At 35.9% G+C, this 18,512-nt stretch overlaps 1 protein-coding gene across 1 annotated transcript in view; it reads right to left on the bottom strand.

The window, feature by feature from the left end:
* LOC311169906 (putative ATP-dependent RNA helicase DDX60) overlaps positions 1-18,512 on the bottom strand; it is a gene marked incomplete at both ends in the record, with an annotated part of 74,773 nt that overhangs the window by 34,401 nt on the left and 21,860 nt on the right. The window contains 10 exons of the mRNA XM_084232151.1: positions 6,502-6,627; positions 7,209-7,313; positions 7,413-7,522; positions 8,040-8,176; positions 8,788-8,900; positions 10,651-10,746; positions 11,251-11,370; positions 12,501-12,650; positions 13,412-13,564; positions 18,165-18,328. Of these exons, the coding sequence (XP_084088277.1) occupies positions 6,502-6,627; positions 7,209-7,313; positions 7,413-7,522; positions 8,040-8,176; positions 8,788-8,900; positions 10,651-10,746; positions 11,251-11,370; positions 12,501-12,650; positions 13,412-13,564; positions 18,165-18,328 (1,274 nt within the window). The remainder of the gene's footprint in view (positions 1-6,501; positions 6,628-7,208; positions 7,314-7,412; positions 7,523-8,039; positions 8,177-8,787; positions 8,901-10,650; positions 10,747-11,250; positions 11,371-12,500; positions 12,651-13,411; positions 13,565-18,164; positions 18,329-18,512) is intronic.

Raw genomic sequence — 18,512 nt, 5'->3', positions numbered from 1 at the left:
AAAACAAAGAGAAACCCCACCAACTGGGAGAACATTTTTGCACCCAACACTAATGATAAAGGACTGATCACAAAAATCTGCAAAGAGCTGATGAGACTCAACAACAACAAAGAAAATAATCCAGTCAAAAAATGGGCAGAAGAGCTTAAAAGAAACTTCTCTGAAGAGGAAATGCAAATGGCCAACAGGCATATGAAAAAATGTTCAACATCACTTGTCATCAGGGAAATGCAAATCAAAACTACCATGAGATACCATCTTACACCAGTGAGAATGGCACATATTAAAAAAACTAGCAACAACAAATGTTGGCGAGGGTGTGGAGAAAAAGGAACTCTTCTGCACTGTTGGTGGGAGTGCAAACTGGTCCAACCACTGTGGAAAGCTGTGTGGAGATTTCTGGACCTACTAAACATAGAGCTTCCATATGATCCAGCAATTCCACTCCTAGGTATTTACCCAAAGGACACAGAAACATCAATTCCAAAGAACACCTGCACCCCTATGTTTATAGCAGCACTGTTTACAATAGCTAAGCTTTGGAAACAACCCAAATGCCCAAAAATAGATGACTGGATCAAGAAGATGTGGTACATATATACCATGGAATATTACTCAGCATTCAAAAAAGATAAACACATGCAATTTGCTGCAACATGGATGGCGCTGGAAGGGATCATGCTCAGCGAAATAAGCCAAAAAGAAAAAGAAAAATACCGGATGGTCTCACTCATAACAGGAATCTAGAAAACTTAAATAAGGGACCAGGAAAATGAATAACTATAAGAAAGTGAAAATCAAAATCAACAAAAAACTATGAACCAAAGACACTTTTAGGGGGGCGGGGGCGGGAGGGGAGGGATTGGGGTCAGAATGGGGGGCTGCAATTGCATGGGGAATATAACAATAAAATTTATTAAAAAAAAAAAAATTTTTTGAATTGAACGACAAGGAGGACACTAATATCCTAAATGTATGGGATGCAGCAAAAGCAGTAATAAGAGGAAAATATATAGCAATAGAAGCTCACATCAAGAAACAAGAAAAAACGCAAAGAAATAACCTAATCTCGAAGCTCAAAGATCTAGAAAAAGAACAACAAAATAACCCCAAAACCAGTAGAAGAAAAGAAATAATAAAAACCAAAGCAGAAATAAATGAAATTGAAACTAAAATAACAATCCAAAAGATCAATGAAACCAAGAGCTGGTTCTTTGAAAAAATCAATAAAATAGACAAACCCCTAGCCAGGCTCACAAAGGAAAAAAGGGAGAAAGCACAAATAAACAGGATCATCAAAGAAAGAGGAGAAATCACAACGGACACAGCAGAAATCAAAAGAATAATCAGTAACTACTATGAACAGTTATATGGAAACAAGTTTAACAATCTAGAGGAGATGGACAAATTCCTACAACTCTACAATCACCCAAAGCTAGATAAAGAAGAAATAGAACACCTAAACAGACCAATTACAATTAGCGAAATTGAAATGGTAATCAAAAACCTCCCCAAAAACAAAAGCCCAGGACCTGATGGATTTACAAATGAATTCTACCAAAGATTCAGAGACGAATTAGTGCCTATCCTTCACAAACTCTTCCAAAAAATTGAGAAGGAAGGGACAATACCAAACACGTTTTATGAAGCCAACATTACACTAATACCAAAACCGAACAAGGACAACACAAAAAAGGAAAACTACAGGCCAATCTCCCTAATGAACACTGATGCAAAAATCCTCAATAAAATTTTAGCCATCAGAATCCAACAATGTATCCATAAGATAATTCACCACGACCAAGTACGATTCATTCCAGGGACACAAGGATGGTTTAACATCCGAAAATCAATCAACGTTATCCAACACATCAACAAAAAGAAATATAAAAACCATATGATAATATCAATAGATGCTGAGAAAGCTATCGACAAAGTGCAACACCCATTCATGATAAAAGCCCTTGAAATTCTTGGGATACAAGGAACATATCTCAACATCATAAAGGCCATCTATGACAAGCCAACAGCCAGTATCATTCTCAATGGTGAAAAGCTGAAAGCAATTCCATTAAGATCTGGAACAAGACAAGGATGTCCACTCTCACCACTGCTTTTCAATATAATACTGAAAGTCCTAGCCAGGGCAATAAGACAAGAGAAAGACATCCAAGGAATCCAAATAGGAAAAGAAGAAGTCAAACTATCACTATTTGCAGATGATATGATAATATACATAGAGAACCCCAAAAACTCCACAGAAAAGCTAATTCAACTCATCAATCAGTTCAGTAAAGTGGCAGAATACAAAATCAACACGCAAAAGTCAGTAGCCTTCCTATACACAAACAATAAATCTGAAGAAGAAGAAATCAAAAAAACCATCCCTTTTTTTATTGAAACCAAAAAAATCAAATATTTGGGAATAAATCTAACAAAAGAGGTAAAGGACCTATACAAAGAAAACTATAAAACAGTGATAAAAGAAATAGAAGAAGACACAAAAAAATGGAGAGACATCCCCTGCTCATGGATTGGAAGAATAAACAATATTAAAATGGCCATCCTTCCAAAAGCAATATACAGATACAATGCTATTCCAATCAAAATTTCAATGTCATTCTTCAAAGAAATAGAACAATTATTGATGAAATTCATATGGAATCACCAAAAACCCCAAATAGCCAAAGCTCTCCTGAAAAAAAAAGAAGGGAATGGAGGCATCACACTCCCAGACTTCAAACTATACTACAAAGCCATAATCATCAAAACTGCATGGTATTGGAACAAGAACAGACATTCAGACCAATGAAATCGAATAGAAAATCCAGAAATAAACCCACAGATTTATGGTCAACTAATCTTTGACAAAGGAGCAAAGAATATGCATTGGAGCAAAGAAAGATTGTTCAATAAATGGTGCTGGGAAAACTGGGTCGCTACATGCAAAAGAATGAAGCTTGACCACTACCTCACACCATACACAAAAATCAACTCAAAATGGATTAAAGAACTAGACATAAGACCTGAAACCATAAAATATATAGAAGGAAATATAGGCGAAACACTACGTGATTTGCACATCAAAGACATCTTTACAGACACATCACCCAAAGCAGTGATAGTGAAGGCAAAGATAAACAGCTGGGACTACATCAAATTAAAGAGCTTTTGTACAGCAAAAGAGACAATAACAAAAACAAAGAGAAACCCCACCAACTGGGAGAACATTTTTGCACCCAACACTAATGATAAAGGACTGATCACAAAAATCTGCAAAGAGCTGATGAGACTCAACAACAACAAAGAAAATAATCCAGTCAAAAAATGGGCAGAAGAGCTAAAAAGAAACTTCTCTGAAGAGGAAATGCAAATGGCCAACAGGCATATGAAAAAATGTTCAACATCACTTGTCATCAGGGAAATGCAAATCAAAACTACCATGAGATACCATCTTACACCTGTGAGAATGGCACATATTAAAAAAACTAGCAACAACAAATGTTGGCGAGGGTGTGGAGAAAAAGGAACTCTTCTGCACTGTTGGTGGGAGTGCAAACTGGTCCAACCACTGTGGAGAGCTGTGTGGAGATTTCTGGACCTACTAAACATAGAGCTTCCATATGATCCAGCAATTCCACTCCTAGGTATTTACCCAAAGGACACAGAAACATCAATTCCAAAGAACACCTGCACCCCTATGTTTATAGCAGCACTGTTTACAATAGCTAAGCTTTGGAAACAACCCAAATGTCCAAAAATAGATGACTGGATCAAGAAGATGTGGTACATACATATACCATGGAATATTACTCAGCATTCATAAAAGATAAACACATGCAATTTGCAGCAACATGGATGGCGCTGGAAGGGATCATGCTCAGCGAAATAAGCCAAAAAGAAAAAGAAAAATACTGGATGGTCTCACTCATAGCAGGAATCTAGAAAACTTAAATAAGGGACCAGGAAAATGAATAACTATAAGAAAGTGAAAATCAAAATCAACAAAAAACTATGAACCAGAGACTCTTTTAGGAGGGCGGGGGCGGGAAGGGAGGGATTGGGGTAGAATGGGGGGGCTGCAATTGTATGGGGAATATAACAATAAAATTTATAAAAAAAAATATTAGGACAAGATAATCCTCAGTTAAATATTAAACATCTAAAGAACCCTTGTAAATGATTTTTAAATGACTATCCCAAAAGAAAAATAGGCAAAGGGTCTCTCTCACCAGGCCATTGTAACCTTCTGCAATGGTTTGGTTTCTGAGGACTGGTATGTGAATAATGTATTTTTTCCCCCCTTAAACTTATATTATGCCTAGTTTTAGGGAAGTGTTTCACAAACTAGACATCTAAATATGTAGTAATTTAAATTGAGCCTCCCTCTGCTTGGGAAGTTCTATGGATTTGTGGGAACAACACAAGTCTGGGAAAAAAAAAAAAAGAGGACTTCCCTTAGAAAATTTAGTTTAATCTAGGCTGGCATTTAAGTATCCAAGTATGTTAAAAGTTAGGTAATGTCATTGGTACACCTTAGATTCTTAGCCCTGACTAAACATTAAAATTATAGATAATGTTTTCAATTTATAGTGCCCCAGACCCTTGCAAGACAAATCAAATCAGAAGGGAAACCTGTACTCCTATGTTCATTGCAGCACTATTTGCAATACTCAAGCTATGGAAACAACCTTAACTGCCCCAAGTCAGATGAGTGGATCAGGCAGTGTGATATATATACACAAAGAAATATACATACTCAGCAATCAAAAAAAAGACTCTTGCCATTTCAGCAGCATGTATAGAGCTGGAGGGGATGATCATAAGCAAAATAAATCACAAGGAGAAAGACAAATACCCAACTGTGGCAACTGTATGTGGAATATAAAGTAACCAAAGGGTCAGATAAAGCCAAAGTAAGAACTACCCCTAGAAAGGTGACTGAAGAACTGAGGCTACCCAAGAGGAGTTGGTGGAGAGAAGTGAACCAAATGGCGATGGAGTACAATGGACTATGGTGGTGGACTATGGGTATTTTGATGGTGGGTGCAGTGTGGTATGTGGGAAATCCTATTCATATAAAAAGTTATAATGATATAGTTACAATGATATAAATTATAATGCTATAAACAATGAAAAAAGCTATAATGATATAAATCAATGTTACTTCAATAAAAAAGGGGGGCCTCCCTGGTGGCACAGCGGTTGAGTGCAGCACTGTGAAGCTGTCCACAGCCTCTGTAGCACAGGTTCAATTCCTGGCCGGCCAGGGAACTACCCACATGGTGCGGCAGACCTCTCCTGTCTTGCTCGCTGCTCCCCTCAGCAGTGTTATTTCAGTCAGTCTGCTTGTTCTATTCCCTGCTCTGTCTCTGGTGAATCCTCTCACCCTCCCACGCATCTGGCCTGTACCCCAGTTCTTGTATGCATGAATAAATAAATATTTAGAAAAAAATAGGGGCCCACATGCAGAGTGCTTTATCCAAAATGTTTTTTTTCCTGCATCTCCCAGCAAAATACTTTTTATTTCAAATTTTTTTAAAACACCAATCAAATTAGAATTTTTAAAGATGAGACAAAACTCCACAGGTGATTTCAAAATGCAATCATGTTGACAAGCTTCATTGAATAAAATAGCATTTTTGGCACTAAGTGGTTTTCAGACTTTCAAATCAGGTAGTCAGCCAAAGTCAGTGTGCAATCAAAATTTAAAGCAAAGCATGGGTTGCTTTTTAAGAGGAATGAGAGGACAGGAAATAGGGACAGATTGAAATCTTATTTTTATTAACTGAGCTTGTGCTAATGAAGAAATGATCAGATCTTAACCAAGACTTAGGACCCAAAACGTTAAAAATATTTGCAATTGCATGTTAGTATATGTGAATGAGTTGAACCATATTGCTTTCCTTATAACTGTTCGGTTAATTAGCTCTAGATAACTTTGGTCATGTGCTACTGCTCATGCGAAAGAAATAATTTTTAAAAAGTGAAGTATCATCAAGTTTTTCTATGATCAGAAAAAAAATTGTCACAGAAAATATCTTAAAATAGTAAGATAAATAATGCTTCAAATTTCTCCTATCTAATTTGTTGGCAACAGTGAGAAAGTGGGCATTCTCGTATCAAATAACTGAATGGTCACGCTTGGGGAAATACTAGCAGGGAAAAAACAAGGAAACAACCCAGTAGTGTCAGAAATTGGAGAACTCCTATCTTCTATGAAAAAAAATTGCCCAACTTTAGTTTTATTATCTCAATGTGACTCAAAAAGAACATGGTACCAGCACATGTGGGTTGTCCAGGCTAGAGGTCAAGTAATAACTGTTTGCATTTTTCCACATGTAGCTAACAAAATTTAGGGTAAAATTGCAGTGTGTGGTTATGAGATAGCCATCTTCAAATCCTCACGTATTTTTTGGGTGATTCACCAGTGGTGAAGAAGACCAATTCACTCCATATTTTTTTTTTACTATTTAAGTGAATCTAAAGGGTTTTAATTACCTTGCTTGGGTCCAGCTCAACCCAACAAATAATTTCCTTTTTAAGTTCCTCTTCATATTTCTTCACATCAGCCTTTTTGATGACTAATTTATTTTTGAAGCAGCTGAATTCTTCAGGTTCTAATTCCTTGAAAATGAAGAATCACAAATCCCCAGGAAAATGAAGTCATCACCCCTTTAAAGTTTTCCATTAACATCACTATAAAGTAAATTCCTCAAGTGATCAATACCCATTCAAATTCAGGAACAAAGTTAACTGCATAGAAGGTGGTAGTTTTGGTCTCTATAAAATAGTAACATATTATTCTGTTTTACTAGAAACTACTACATACAATTATTTTTAAGACTGCAGTTTGTTTTAGAGGCAAAAAATCAAATTGTCTAATATGTTTATTTTTAAAAATACATTTTCTTCCCATTGCAATGCACAATTCTAAGCATTTTACAAATAAAAATTCAGTTAGTCTTCATATGAACTCTACAAAATAAAGCTTATCTTTTTTAGCAGGGAGAAAAAGTAGATAGAGAGAAAATTTAATTTGCCTCTAGTTCATAATCTTAACAATGAAATATGCTGCCATTAGCTATACAGAATAAATGTGTTTCATCAACTTGCTCATTATAGATGAACTCTCATAGTCAAAGAATTAGAGATGTCATAGTGTATAGTGAGTGTGTGCATACACACACACACAAACACACACAAACCTGCATTCTTGGCCATTCTGGCCAAATGTGTACCATAGCATCATAAAACAGTATGCTTTCCCGAGGGGAAAATCCAAGGTCTAAAGGGATTCCACACTTCTTTATCTAAGAAACATAAAATAAGAAATTACTAATTTTGTATCTCATATGCAGATTTTTAACAATATAGATAATTAGCCATTTTCCAAAGTGGTTGATACTTACATGATTGACAGTAAGTGCGGCAAATGGGTGATAATGTTCAATGAGAAATTCATTATCCTTTAGGGAACACACATACTTTTCAACATCATTGTATCGCTCTTTGTGCCACACTGTAAATACAGAATTGAAAAGATCAATAAGATCTGTTTACTTTCAAAACAAGGATGTAATCTGATTTTACAACTGCAAGCAGACATAGGGAGAATTATGAAGGAACCCACTGGAAACAGAGCTGTGCACTGGGAAAAAACCTTGAAAGAGGATTCAATGTACTTATACTGTATCTGCGTTATCTGTGCTTTATTTGTTCCTGCTCATAGTCTTCAACCGTAGTCTATCACTTTTTTTAATGCAAGAAATTGACATTATTTCAAAATAGATAATTTTGGGGAAATTTGGAACTTCGAGTTTAATACATCCACTAATTACTACCTGTGTGGATTTTAGTATGTTATTTCTCCTAAGGCCAAGTCTCTTACTTTATTTTCTTTTAGGGGAAAATAAAATTGATTTCAAAGTTAGAGTAAGGAACAATTTGTATTAATATATAAAACTTTAATATGTTGCAAGCATGTCCAGAGCTCAAGAATTCTGAGTTCTTCTTCTCTTATGTTAAAATAGTCATACCCAGTCTAACTCTGTATGATGCGACAGTTCTTTTTTTTACTGGTTTCTCCGAACTTTCTGAGACATTTTGTGATGGTCTGGAATTTTCCATTGTGCTCTCAACATGTTGCCAGTATCTTTTTGTTAACACCAACCACCTAGTTATTAAAAAGAGAAAAGTATTACATTGTCACAGAAAAAAAATCACTTTCTAAGAAAAATCATTGAAATGTGATTTTTAAAAAATAAAAATTTTCCCTAAACTTTGAATATATTAAAATTACATTTATATTCACATAGTTTACTCAGTTCCTACTGCTATATAATCATCAAGAACTGATATTTTGCAATTCCCCCATGAAATACACTACCAAATATAGCAGTCATATCTATTTCTACTACAGGTGTTAACCAATTTTGTAAACATTTACTGGTATTTTGCATAGGAAAGTCATGGGTATAGTATATTGGAAGAAGAGGTATAAACTGCCTTTGAAAATTCTCTGTGAATCTAAACATCAAAATATAGACAGGCAAATTAAGTAACTCTCAATAAAATTCTTGCCAGGTAACTGTGTAAATTACATTTAGTCAAAGGGTGAAAGGAAATGTTTTCTAATTAAATATAACTGAAGAAAATAAGTGTTACTTTGTGTGTGGGTAGGGGGTGGTGTTTGTTTGCTTTAGGTATTACCTTAAATAATCCATGAGTGGGTAAAATTTTCCATCCATCAGTGGAGACAATAATGAATATAAAACTCAGACTTACTCAGTGAGATGGTCAGGATTACTGATAGTAGCAGAAAGTGCCAGAAAGGGACACCGAATCATAACTAGAAGATGTTCCCAAACTTCTCCAACTTCTGCCCCAACACTGTGAACCTAGCAAGATGGTTATATAGCCTCAATAGAAAACCAGTTAAAGTTTTCCCCCAAAATGTTAATAGATTGTGTTACCAGAAATTTCTATTTCCTTCTTCCCCCACATTTAGGAAAGTTTATTTACCCACTGACAAAGTTGTTCAGGGTCCAACATAGTTGAGAAGCATTAAAGTAAATTTGAGAGCCTCCCTTGTGGCGCAGCGGGTTGAGCACAGTGCTGTGAAGCTGTGCAGCTTCTGCAGTATAGGTTTGATCCCGGCTGGCGAGGGAGATTCCCACATGGCACTGCAGACCTCTCCTATCTCACCCACTGCTTCCCTCAGCAGTGTATTTCAGTGGAAATACACTGTTCTGTTCCCCACTCTGTCTCTGGTGAATCTTCTCACCCTCCTGTACATCTGGCCTGTACCCCAGTTCTTGTATGCATAAATAAAATAAATAAATCTTTAAAAAAATAAATTTGAGACTTCAACCATAAAATATCTAGAGATGACTTGCTTTATTATGTATTACAACAGGCTGAATTTTAAGAGTATTACATGCCATGGTAATAATCCTCAGATACAAGAATAAGTAAACGAAAACATATTTTGTCTTATTTACAAATAAAATATTGGTTAAATTATGAAGACTCTCATAGATATAACATCTCTAAAAGTAAAGAAGTCTTGTCACTAATCTCATCACTGCAATAGAAATAAAACTATTGGAAATAAATTAACTCCTCCTGTCTTCAATCTGCACAGGTACATACAAAACTTTTTCAACATGAGTTAGAAATATAGAGAAGCCAGGAGGCTCCTGCCTGTAATGGGGGCAAAATGAGAGCAGTGATTGACCGTATTTATTAGTTTGCCACAATGATATACGCTATTTCAAAAATATATGGGAAGAACAACTTTGTAAGGCTTGGTCTTAAATAAATGTCTGTAAAATTCTAAAGTAATAATAAACTTTTTAGTAAAATAAGATCCTTGTGTGTGTTGTACACTATCTTTCACATAATAATAAACAAGGAAAAATTAAATAACTCAATTTCCAAAGCCCTGATTTTCCCTGAAGTATGTATCCTTTATAGGATAAATAATCCTTTCATAGATTGCTATGAAGCAGGCACTGTGGAGATGTAAGGGAAAGCATTCAGGGAATTTTCAGTCAAAACAGAAGAAAAAGAAAAACACATATAAAGGATATCAGAAATATACTGATAACAAGATCTCTTTAATAAATACATGAGTTGTATTTATTGTGCTAAAGAGTGATTAACTCAAAGATAAATATAGGAATTTACAAGAATAAAAACCTTGCTAGGAGACACTCAGTATTTTAACCAAAGAGGCAAAAGATAAAATTTAACTTTACACAAACATTTTGTGGCTTAGTCATCAGTGCATACATGGTGATAAGTAAATAGAAAAGTGCCATTTAAAAGAAAATTGGCTTAGAGGAATAGAAATTCTCTGTCTGAAAAAAAAAATGCCTATTGCTAATCATTGGTATATCCAATGATTTTTAAGATAATTTTCTCAGTTACTATTCCTCTTAATCTAATATTTGTCCCATTTTTCTCCTTCCAAATATCTTGTAAATCTGGCACTTTTTGACACATAATCTATGCCCTCCATAAGTGGAATTAATGGCTATTTTAATAACTACCCACACAAATGCCATCTTTATTAAAATATACAAGTTACATATTTTATATACATAAAAATACGTAGTCAAGTAAAAGTAATGTAAGGCAGCATACCTCATCAAATATGACATATCTCATCCTTTTCACCCACTTTTGATCTTGAGGAGCTAATAAGAGTATTTCTAAACACTGAGGCACTGTCACCAATATCTGTTGAAAAAAATTCAGGGAATCATTGCCTTGATTTTTTTATAAAAGTTGCAGCTTTAACTTCTAAACATTCATTAAATATTTTACATGACACAATGTTTAGGTTGACATTACCATTAAAACAATAATCTCATTTGTGGAAAAATAAATTAGATTTATGTAATATATGTATTGTTGATACATTCAAAAGAAGTTAACCTGCTTTCATTAAGGAAATATTCTCCCATACAGTACATTGAAAATATAAAAACATCACACTTGAAGAAAGCTGCTTCATGTTGAAATTTCAGGAAAGAAAAGCACTCTACTTTGTATAGAAAATACAATTATTTGGATAGTGACTAAATTATTAAGTACGTAAATCATATAAATATTTTATTTAAATGTACATTTATTTGGGGGATAATTATAAATTTATTTTATCCCATATTAATACATTACAGTGCCTACTGGAATGCCATGATGTATGTTATTATTCAGTATGTGTGCATGTCTGTGACGTACCCGACAATTTAAGGCTTCTTTATGGTAATCTCTTGTGAAAACTCCACACAATGCCTTTCCACTGGGCTGTGCTTTGGTAAATAATTCATTGATAGTTCTCATCACTTGGTTGACAAGAGCCTTAAGTAATAAAAGACATAATCTACTATTGAGGCATTACTAACAACACTGAAAAAACTTTTGAAAGCAAAGCAATGTCTGGAATAATCTACATGCAAGATACCACAATAGCAATTTGTATAGTTCTTGATAAAAGAATTACTTTGCAGCAAATGCTTCCTACTGGCTCCACTTTAAAGTTTTGCTTAACATTATATTTATCATGCAGTGTTTATTGTGATGGCCAGAAAACAAACACCAACAATTCTATGCCACATCAGTGTGATAGGCGTGTATACGGGAGAAATTAGATGATGTTCTTCTGCAATTGTCTAGTTGGCTACTCAATGATCAGCACAGTTGATAAGGTCACTATGTCTGTTTAGTGAAAGAAATGGATCATATGATAGATCCTGCTCAACATTTACATTCAGAATCTCTTCTCTCAGACCTGCAATTAAGTGTTGTCATAGGGAAAGAGAAAGGCATACCCCGAATCCTTTTCTAGGTGATGAGGGAATTCGGATTGAGCAAGAGCATGTTGACTTATTTTATTCACATTGCTGTAGCACTTTCAACAGTCTTTGATTATTCCTGAATGTATGTCCAACTACAGAGGTGGTAAAACTGAGGACTGCTACTTCTCTCTCTCCGACTCTTTCAAGAACTTGTCTATACTCTCTTAAGTCACGTAATCCTGGTACAAATATCAAATGTCTTCCTTCAGAAAAATTTTCCAAAGTGTTAGGTCTTGCCATATAATAATAAGTGTTGGGCCTATGAAGGTTTGAGTAATAAATTGAGTAACATTAAATAAGGAATTAAATTAAATTAAAAATTGGAAATGGTACCACTTGTTGATCATTATCTCTACCCAGACAATATATTAGGTGTTTTATATGTACTGTCACATTTAATATTAAGAAGAATCATATGAAGTAAACCTATTATCTTTTCTGTGCAAGTGGAGAATTTTAGGTGAGAAACTAAGGAGAACCAAAGGTGGTTGAGGTGATCACACAGCACATAGGCACTCAAATCTTGGCCTCAGTCCTGGAGCCTGCATACCACGGTACCTCCCTACGATTAGGAGCACAAGCTACACTGGAGGAAAACACTGTAAGCCACAGAGTGCCACATGGACATAGTACCTTTGTTGGAGCAACATATACAACTACCCCATCATCACTCTCTCTCAGGATTTTCTCCATGCAGTAGTAAGAAGCACAGGTTTTCCCTGATGAGGTTGGAGCAACAATCACAGCAGATTCATTATTATCTACAACATCAAGGAGCTCCCTCTAAAGGAGAAAAAGAAATCACATTTTGTTTTGCAAATATATATTTCATATCATATATAACATCAACTATATGTCAGGCTAATTAGTATTTACAGTTTCTTCTGAGACACACTGGGATTTAATGGCAGAGAGAATTACAATTATGTATTAAAACTATACATGCATTACAGTTATACAATTACAATTATATATATATATATATATACACACATCAACGTATTTTTAAAAGCTTGCAGATATATGTATATGTATCTGTACAGGCAAAATATACCATATATTTATGGAGTCAGTCATTCAACTGACTCTTAGAGGCATTCCTTTATCTCTTAGCTCAAGACATAGTATATTTTCAGGTTATGTTACATTCTAAATACAGTGGTTTACATTTCCAAAATTTGTCACACACAATGAAATCAGAACCAATGGCTCCTATCAAGTTTTCCAGACTATGTATCTTTTCAATAAATACCTGCCATGGGTCTCCCTGGTGGTGCAAGGGTTTGAGTCTCAGCACTATAGAGCTATCCACAGCCACTGCAGCATGAGTTTGATTCCTGGCCAGGGAGCTGACCCACATGGTGCGGCAGACTCCTGTCTCACCCGCTGCTCCCCTCAGTAGTGTATTTCAGTCAATCTGCCTGTTCTGCTACCTGCTATGTCTCTGGTGAATCCTCTCAACCCCCGCCCCTCCAGCCTGCACCCCAGCTCTTGCATAAATAAATAAATCTTTAAAGAAATAAAAATAAAAAATAAATAGATACCTGCCACATGTCTGGTATAAAATGATTCACCCTGGGATCTGAATCACTTCTTTCTTCTCGAAATAAGTAAGGGCCCATGTATGTTAATTGAAAGCGAGCTGCTCCCATGTCAACTGAATATTTAGAAATATCTTTCTCAGTACCTGACTCCACCTAAAACAAGCACGACATATTAGATTTTCATGCTATTTCATATTTTTTTAATCTGGGCAAAGAAATTATTACCAATCATGGTAAGATTTTCTTTGCTTTAATGAGATTATTATTTCATGTTTCTTTCAATATGAACAAGTTAGTATTGTATAACCAATATCAAAATAAGCAAAGGAGGACAAGATTTCTATTCTCTTTATCAATTCTGATACCTGAGACAGAAATTGTTGCTATATCATCATTGTAATTTTTGAAATGTCATTTTATGTGATCATACCATGTTTCGTAGGAATATAAGTAAATAAAAATTGAAATCATTTAATTACAAATCTGCGTAATCTTCAATAATTCCTAAATAGGAAAAAATCCCCCCATACATAGAAAGACACAATAAAAGTGTGTTTAAATTAAGAATCACATCTCAATCTTAAAAGGACATATTTAGTTAAGGAAATACTCTCATAAGGATCTATATAATAAATACATATTATCTTAAAATTATTTTATTCAAAGAATTCTACCAATAGACAACCAACTCTTATCATTAAAGAACTCACATATTTGACATGGCCTTTCTTCTTGAAGTTCTGATAACACAATTATGATATTATTAGCAAAGCATTGGAAAATATAAATGTTAATATTGAGATGTTATGGTTGAGAATCAACCACAAACATGCATTGAAATATTGATGACTTAAAGCAAGAAAAACTTTCATTTAAAAGTTGTCAAAAATAGGGCCTCCATGGTGGCGCAGCGGTTGAGCGCTGGGTTGCGAGGCTGCCCGCGGCCTCTGCGGCGCCGGTTCGATCCCCGGCTGCTCCCCGGGCACCAGAGGAGGGTCCCACACGGCGCGCAGACCTCTCCTGCCGCCCGCTGCTCCCCTCAGCAGTGTACTTCGGTCCTTCTGCCTGCTCTGCTCCCCGCTCTGGTGAATTCTCTCACCCTCCCGCGCTTCTGACTGTACCCAGTGCATGTATAAACAAACAAACAAACAAATAAATAAATAAAAAAAACATGCCTCTATAAAAAAAAATAAATAAATAAATAAATAAATAAATAAATAAATCTTTAAAAGTTGTCAAAAATAGAGATAAAAATTTTAACTACCGTGATATTTTTCTATTTACCTTCTTGTTTAAAAAAAAAGGAGGGGAAAAAAACCTCTAAGAGAAGCTTCTGGTCAAGCAATAACAAAGAAAATATCTTATTTCAAATCTGGAAGAGTTGGCTATTGTAGGGAGTCAATTTCTGTACATCATCATCAATTTTTTAAAGAGAGAAATAATTTCTTGCCTAGAACTTTTTTTTAATCACTTATTTTTTTAAGATTTATTCATTTATTTATACAAGCATTGGGTACAGTCAGAAGCGCGGGAGGGTGAGAGAATTCACCAGAGCCAGAGCAGGGAGCAGAGCAGGCAGACAGATGAAGTACACTGCTGAGGGGAGCAGTGGGTGGCAGGAGTGGTCTGCGCGCCATGTGGGACCTTCCTCTGGTGGCCAAGGAGCAGCCGGGGATCGAACTGGCGCTGCAGAGGCTGCAGGCAGCTTTGCAACCCAGCGCTCAACACCTGCGCCACCGGGGAGGCCCCTTGCCTAGAACTTTTAAATTTATTTTAGGAAAATTTTTTATTCCTCACTTCTCAGATCCCTCAAAGGAATGAGGAAACATAGCTCTCCCTTTATAGGAAATAAAATTCTTAGAATATGAGGTAGATATAGAATGACCACATAAAGAGATGTCTAGCCCATACTATTGTTAGATTTGGACTATGAGTTCATATCACATTCTGCCTTAAGATGTTTTTCTGCAGTCTAAGTCATTTCTATATCTGCAAGGCTGAAAAGCTGTGTTAAGTGCCAGGCATTTTAAGTACGGCACTTGGACAATCAAGATGCAGGACCATAGCGAGCACTAAGTGTGATGGGAGTGAACAAGGCTCCCTGGCTAAGGTGGCCTCAAGCTCCCCAGAGAGATGCTACAGCATTACCTGAGGAGAAGCCCAAAGTCATCCGTGGTTATGGGACCAAGATGTAAGTAGCAAAAATGTATGGACCCTTTAACTTTCTTCAGAAATGAAAACACTAACAGAAGAAAAAAATCTCTGTGGTGGGTCAATATGAAAATTTGGGAAAGTTACGGAGTCATTTGAGGAAGAACTAGTTCAAAGAGAGTGGAAAATAGCTGTACTTCCTTTTCCTGGCTAGTTATCCTGAGTTAGCTAGTATCTTTCTCCGCAATGCAATCCTTTCCATCCTCTGCTTTACCAAGACCAAGCAAAAGGACAAGTATAGCTCCCCTTCACACATGTATTCTCCTTATGATTCTCAAGGAATTAACTGGAGAGATATTTTGACATAAACATATACTCTCTTCAAATTTGTCACAGTAGCAGTCGAAAACAAATAAGTTTAAAGAGTGAGTATGTGTGAGGATATTCCTCAGAAATAATTGTAAGTTAAGGCAAAATTAAGTTTATCCATCTTTGTCAGAGTCAATTTTAATTCTTTTCAGAAAACTCCCATTTAAATAGACAACATAGGGCCTCTCCTGGTGGCACAGCGGTTGAGCGCTGGGCTGCGAAGCTGCCCACAGACTCTGCAGCACCGGTTCTATCCCTGGCCACCAGAGAGGGTCCCACATGGTGCGCAGACCTCCCCTGCCGCGCCCACTGCACCCCTCAGCAGTGGATTTCGTCGGTCTGCCTGTTCTATTCCCCGCTCTGGCTCTGGTGAATTCTCTCGCCCACACTTCTGACTGTACCCAGTGCTTGTATAAATAAATAAATAAATCTTTAATAAATAAATAAATAGACAACATTAATTTACAAGCAACAATAGCATCCACAGGAGCATTCTCTCATTTCCTTCACCCTTCTAGCCTTTCTATTTCCTTCTTTCCAGTTATTGAACAGATATTTTAAAGCTAACTGCATAAGGAGTACAGCAAGAAATAAGACAGAAAAAGACCCTGCTTCTGTAAAACTGACATCTAATGTTGAACAAAAGGAAACAAATGATGAAGTCATAAACAAAAAAAATCAGATGATACATGCTGTGAAGATAGAGAAACAAGGAAATTTTTTAGTGACTTTGCTTGGCACGGAAAAGGAGTAGAGAAAATATTGAGATCAGATGGTCTCAAGCCAAGCTGCCATATATGGTCTTTGGTAAGATGATGTTTCATCTAAAAAAGAAACATTAATACAGAAGAAATAATTATTGTGATACTCAGTCAAAAAAAATAGATACAAAAACAATAGGTAACCAGGGATCAAATATGTGGAACCTTGTTTATTCTAAGTAAGATGGGCAACTCCTGTGTTTTATTTTATTCAGCTTGCTGCAACAAAAATACTATGAATGAGGTGGCTTTAAAAAACAAGCATTTGGGCCTCCCTGGTGGCGCAAGGGGTTAAGACACAACCTATGAAACTGTCTGCAGCCACTGCAGCATGAGTTCGATCCCTGGCCAGGGAGCTACCCACATGGCACAGCAGACCTCTCCTGACTCACCCGTTGCTCCCCTCAGCAGTGTATTTCAGTAGATCTGCCTGTTCTGCTCCCCACTCTATCTCTGGTGAATACGCTCACCACCCCCCACACTTCTGGCCTATACCCCAGTTCTTGTATGCATAAATGAATATTTTTTTAAATAATAAATAAATAAATAACATTTATCTCCCATAGTTTTGAAGACTGGGAAGACCAAAATCATGGCCCTGACAGACTTGGCTCAAGCCTGTCCCTCAGCAGCCATTGTTCCATTGCAACCTCACATGGTGAGGGGATGAGCTAACACTCTGAGGTCTTTTTATAAGAGCACTAATTCCATTCATGAGGTTTCCATTCTCATGACTTAGTCACCTTGCAATGGCCACATTTCAAAACACCATCATTTGTATGCTCAGTGAAATAAGCCAAAAGGAAAAAGAAAAATATCGGATGGTTTCACTTATAACAGGAATTTGGGGAAACCAAATAAGACATCAGTGTAAAAAAATAACAGTACAAAGCACAACAAAGCAAAAACAGGCAATTATAAACCAGAGACATCCTGCAGGGGAGAAGGAGGGAGAGGGATCAGAGGGAGGGAGGGAGAAGAACAGGGCATTGTGGTGAAGGTACACAGGTACCTTGGATAAGGAGATTCTATGTGGACTCAATCTGAGGTGGTGGGGGGAAGCAAATATTGTCTAAAAAAATGTAAAAAATGATAAATGTTAAAAGAAAAAAAATGAAAAAGAAAAAAAATACCATCATTCGGGGGGTGGGAGGGGTGCTTTAAATTTTTACATATGAATTGGAGGGAACATAGACCTTCAGACCTTAACACCTCTAGTATCAATAAAACATTTATTCTAGGTAAATATAAGGTAATACATATATAGGTAAATATATGGTAATTTATTCTAGGTAAATATATCCTATATGGACATGTCTATATAAGATAATACATGGCTAATATTTGGTCAATTTAATATAATTTAATACACACTAATTCCAAATATATTTCATAATATACTTCATGCAAACACACATACACACATACTCATATATATATGAATGTCATGTAATATTTCCTATGGCATCTACCTGATGACATACTGAGTATGCCAAGTGGCCAAATCCAATATATTTTAAATATTTGGCTAATTTTTGTCGATGTGTATTTTGTAATTGTTCTGAATATTTTTCATGGATTATGTGAATCCTTTTCATCAAGTTAATTATTATGTTTATATCTTTGGACTCTGCTTCTGTTGAAATAAAACATTGGTATGGATGACATAAGTTAATCAAGATATTAACCAAACCCCCAAAGCTGATTTAACTCTACTGTTCAGATTTTTTAGAAAGCATATTTACATGACTCATTCTTAATAATTGAGGAGCTCATAATAACAATATTATACTACATTTAAGAGTGAGGTCTCTTGAGAT

Source organism: Talpa europaea (assembly GCF_964194135.1).
Source record: "Talpa europaea genome assembly, chromosome: 4".
NCBI classification, from domain to species: domain Eukaryota; kingdom Metazoa; phylum Chordata; class Mammalia; order Eulipotyphla; family Talpidae; genus Talpa; species Talpa europaea.
This window is presented reverse-complemented; position numbering and strand designations above follow the sequence as displayed.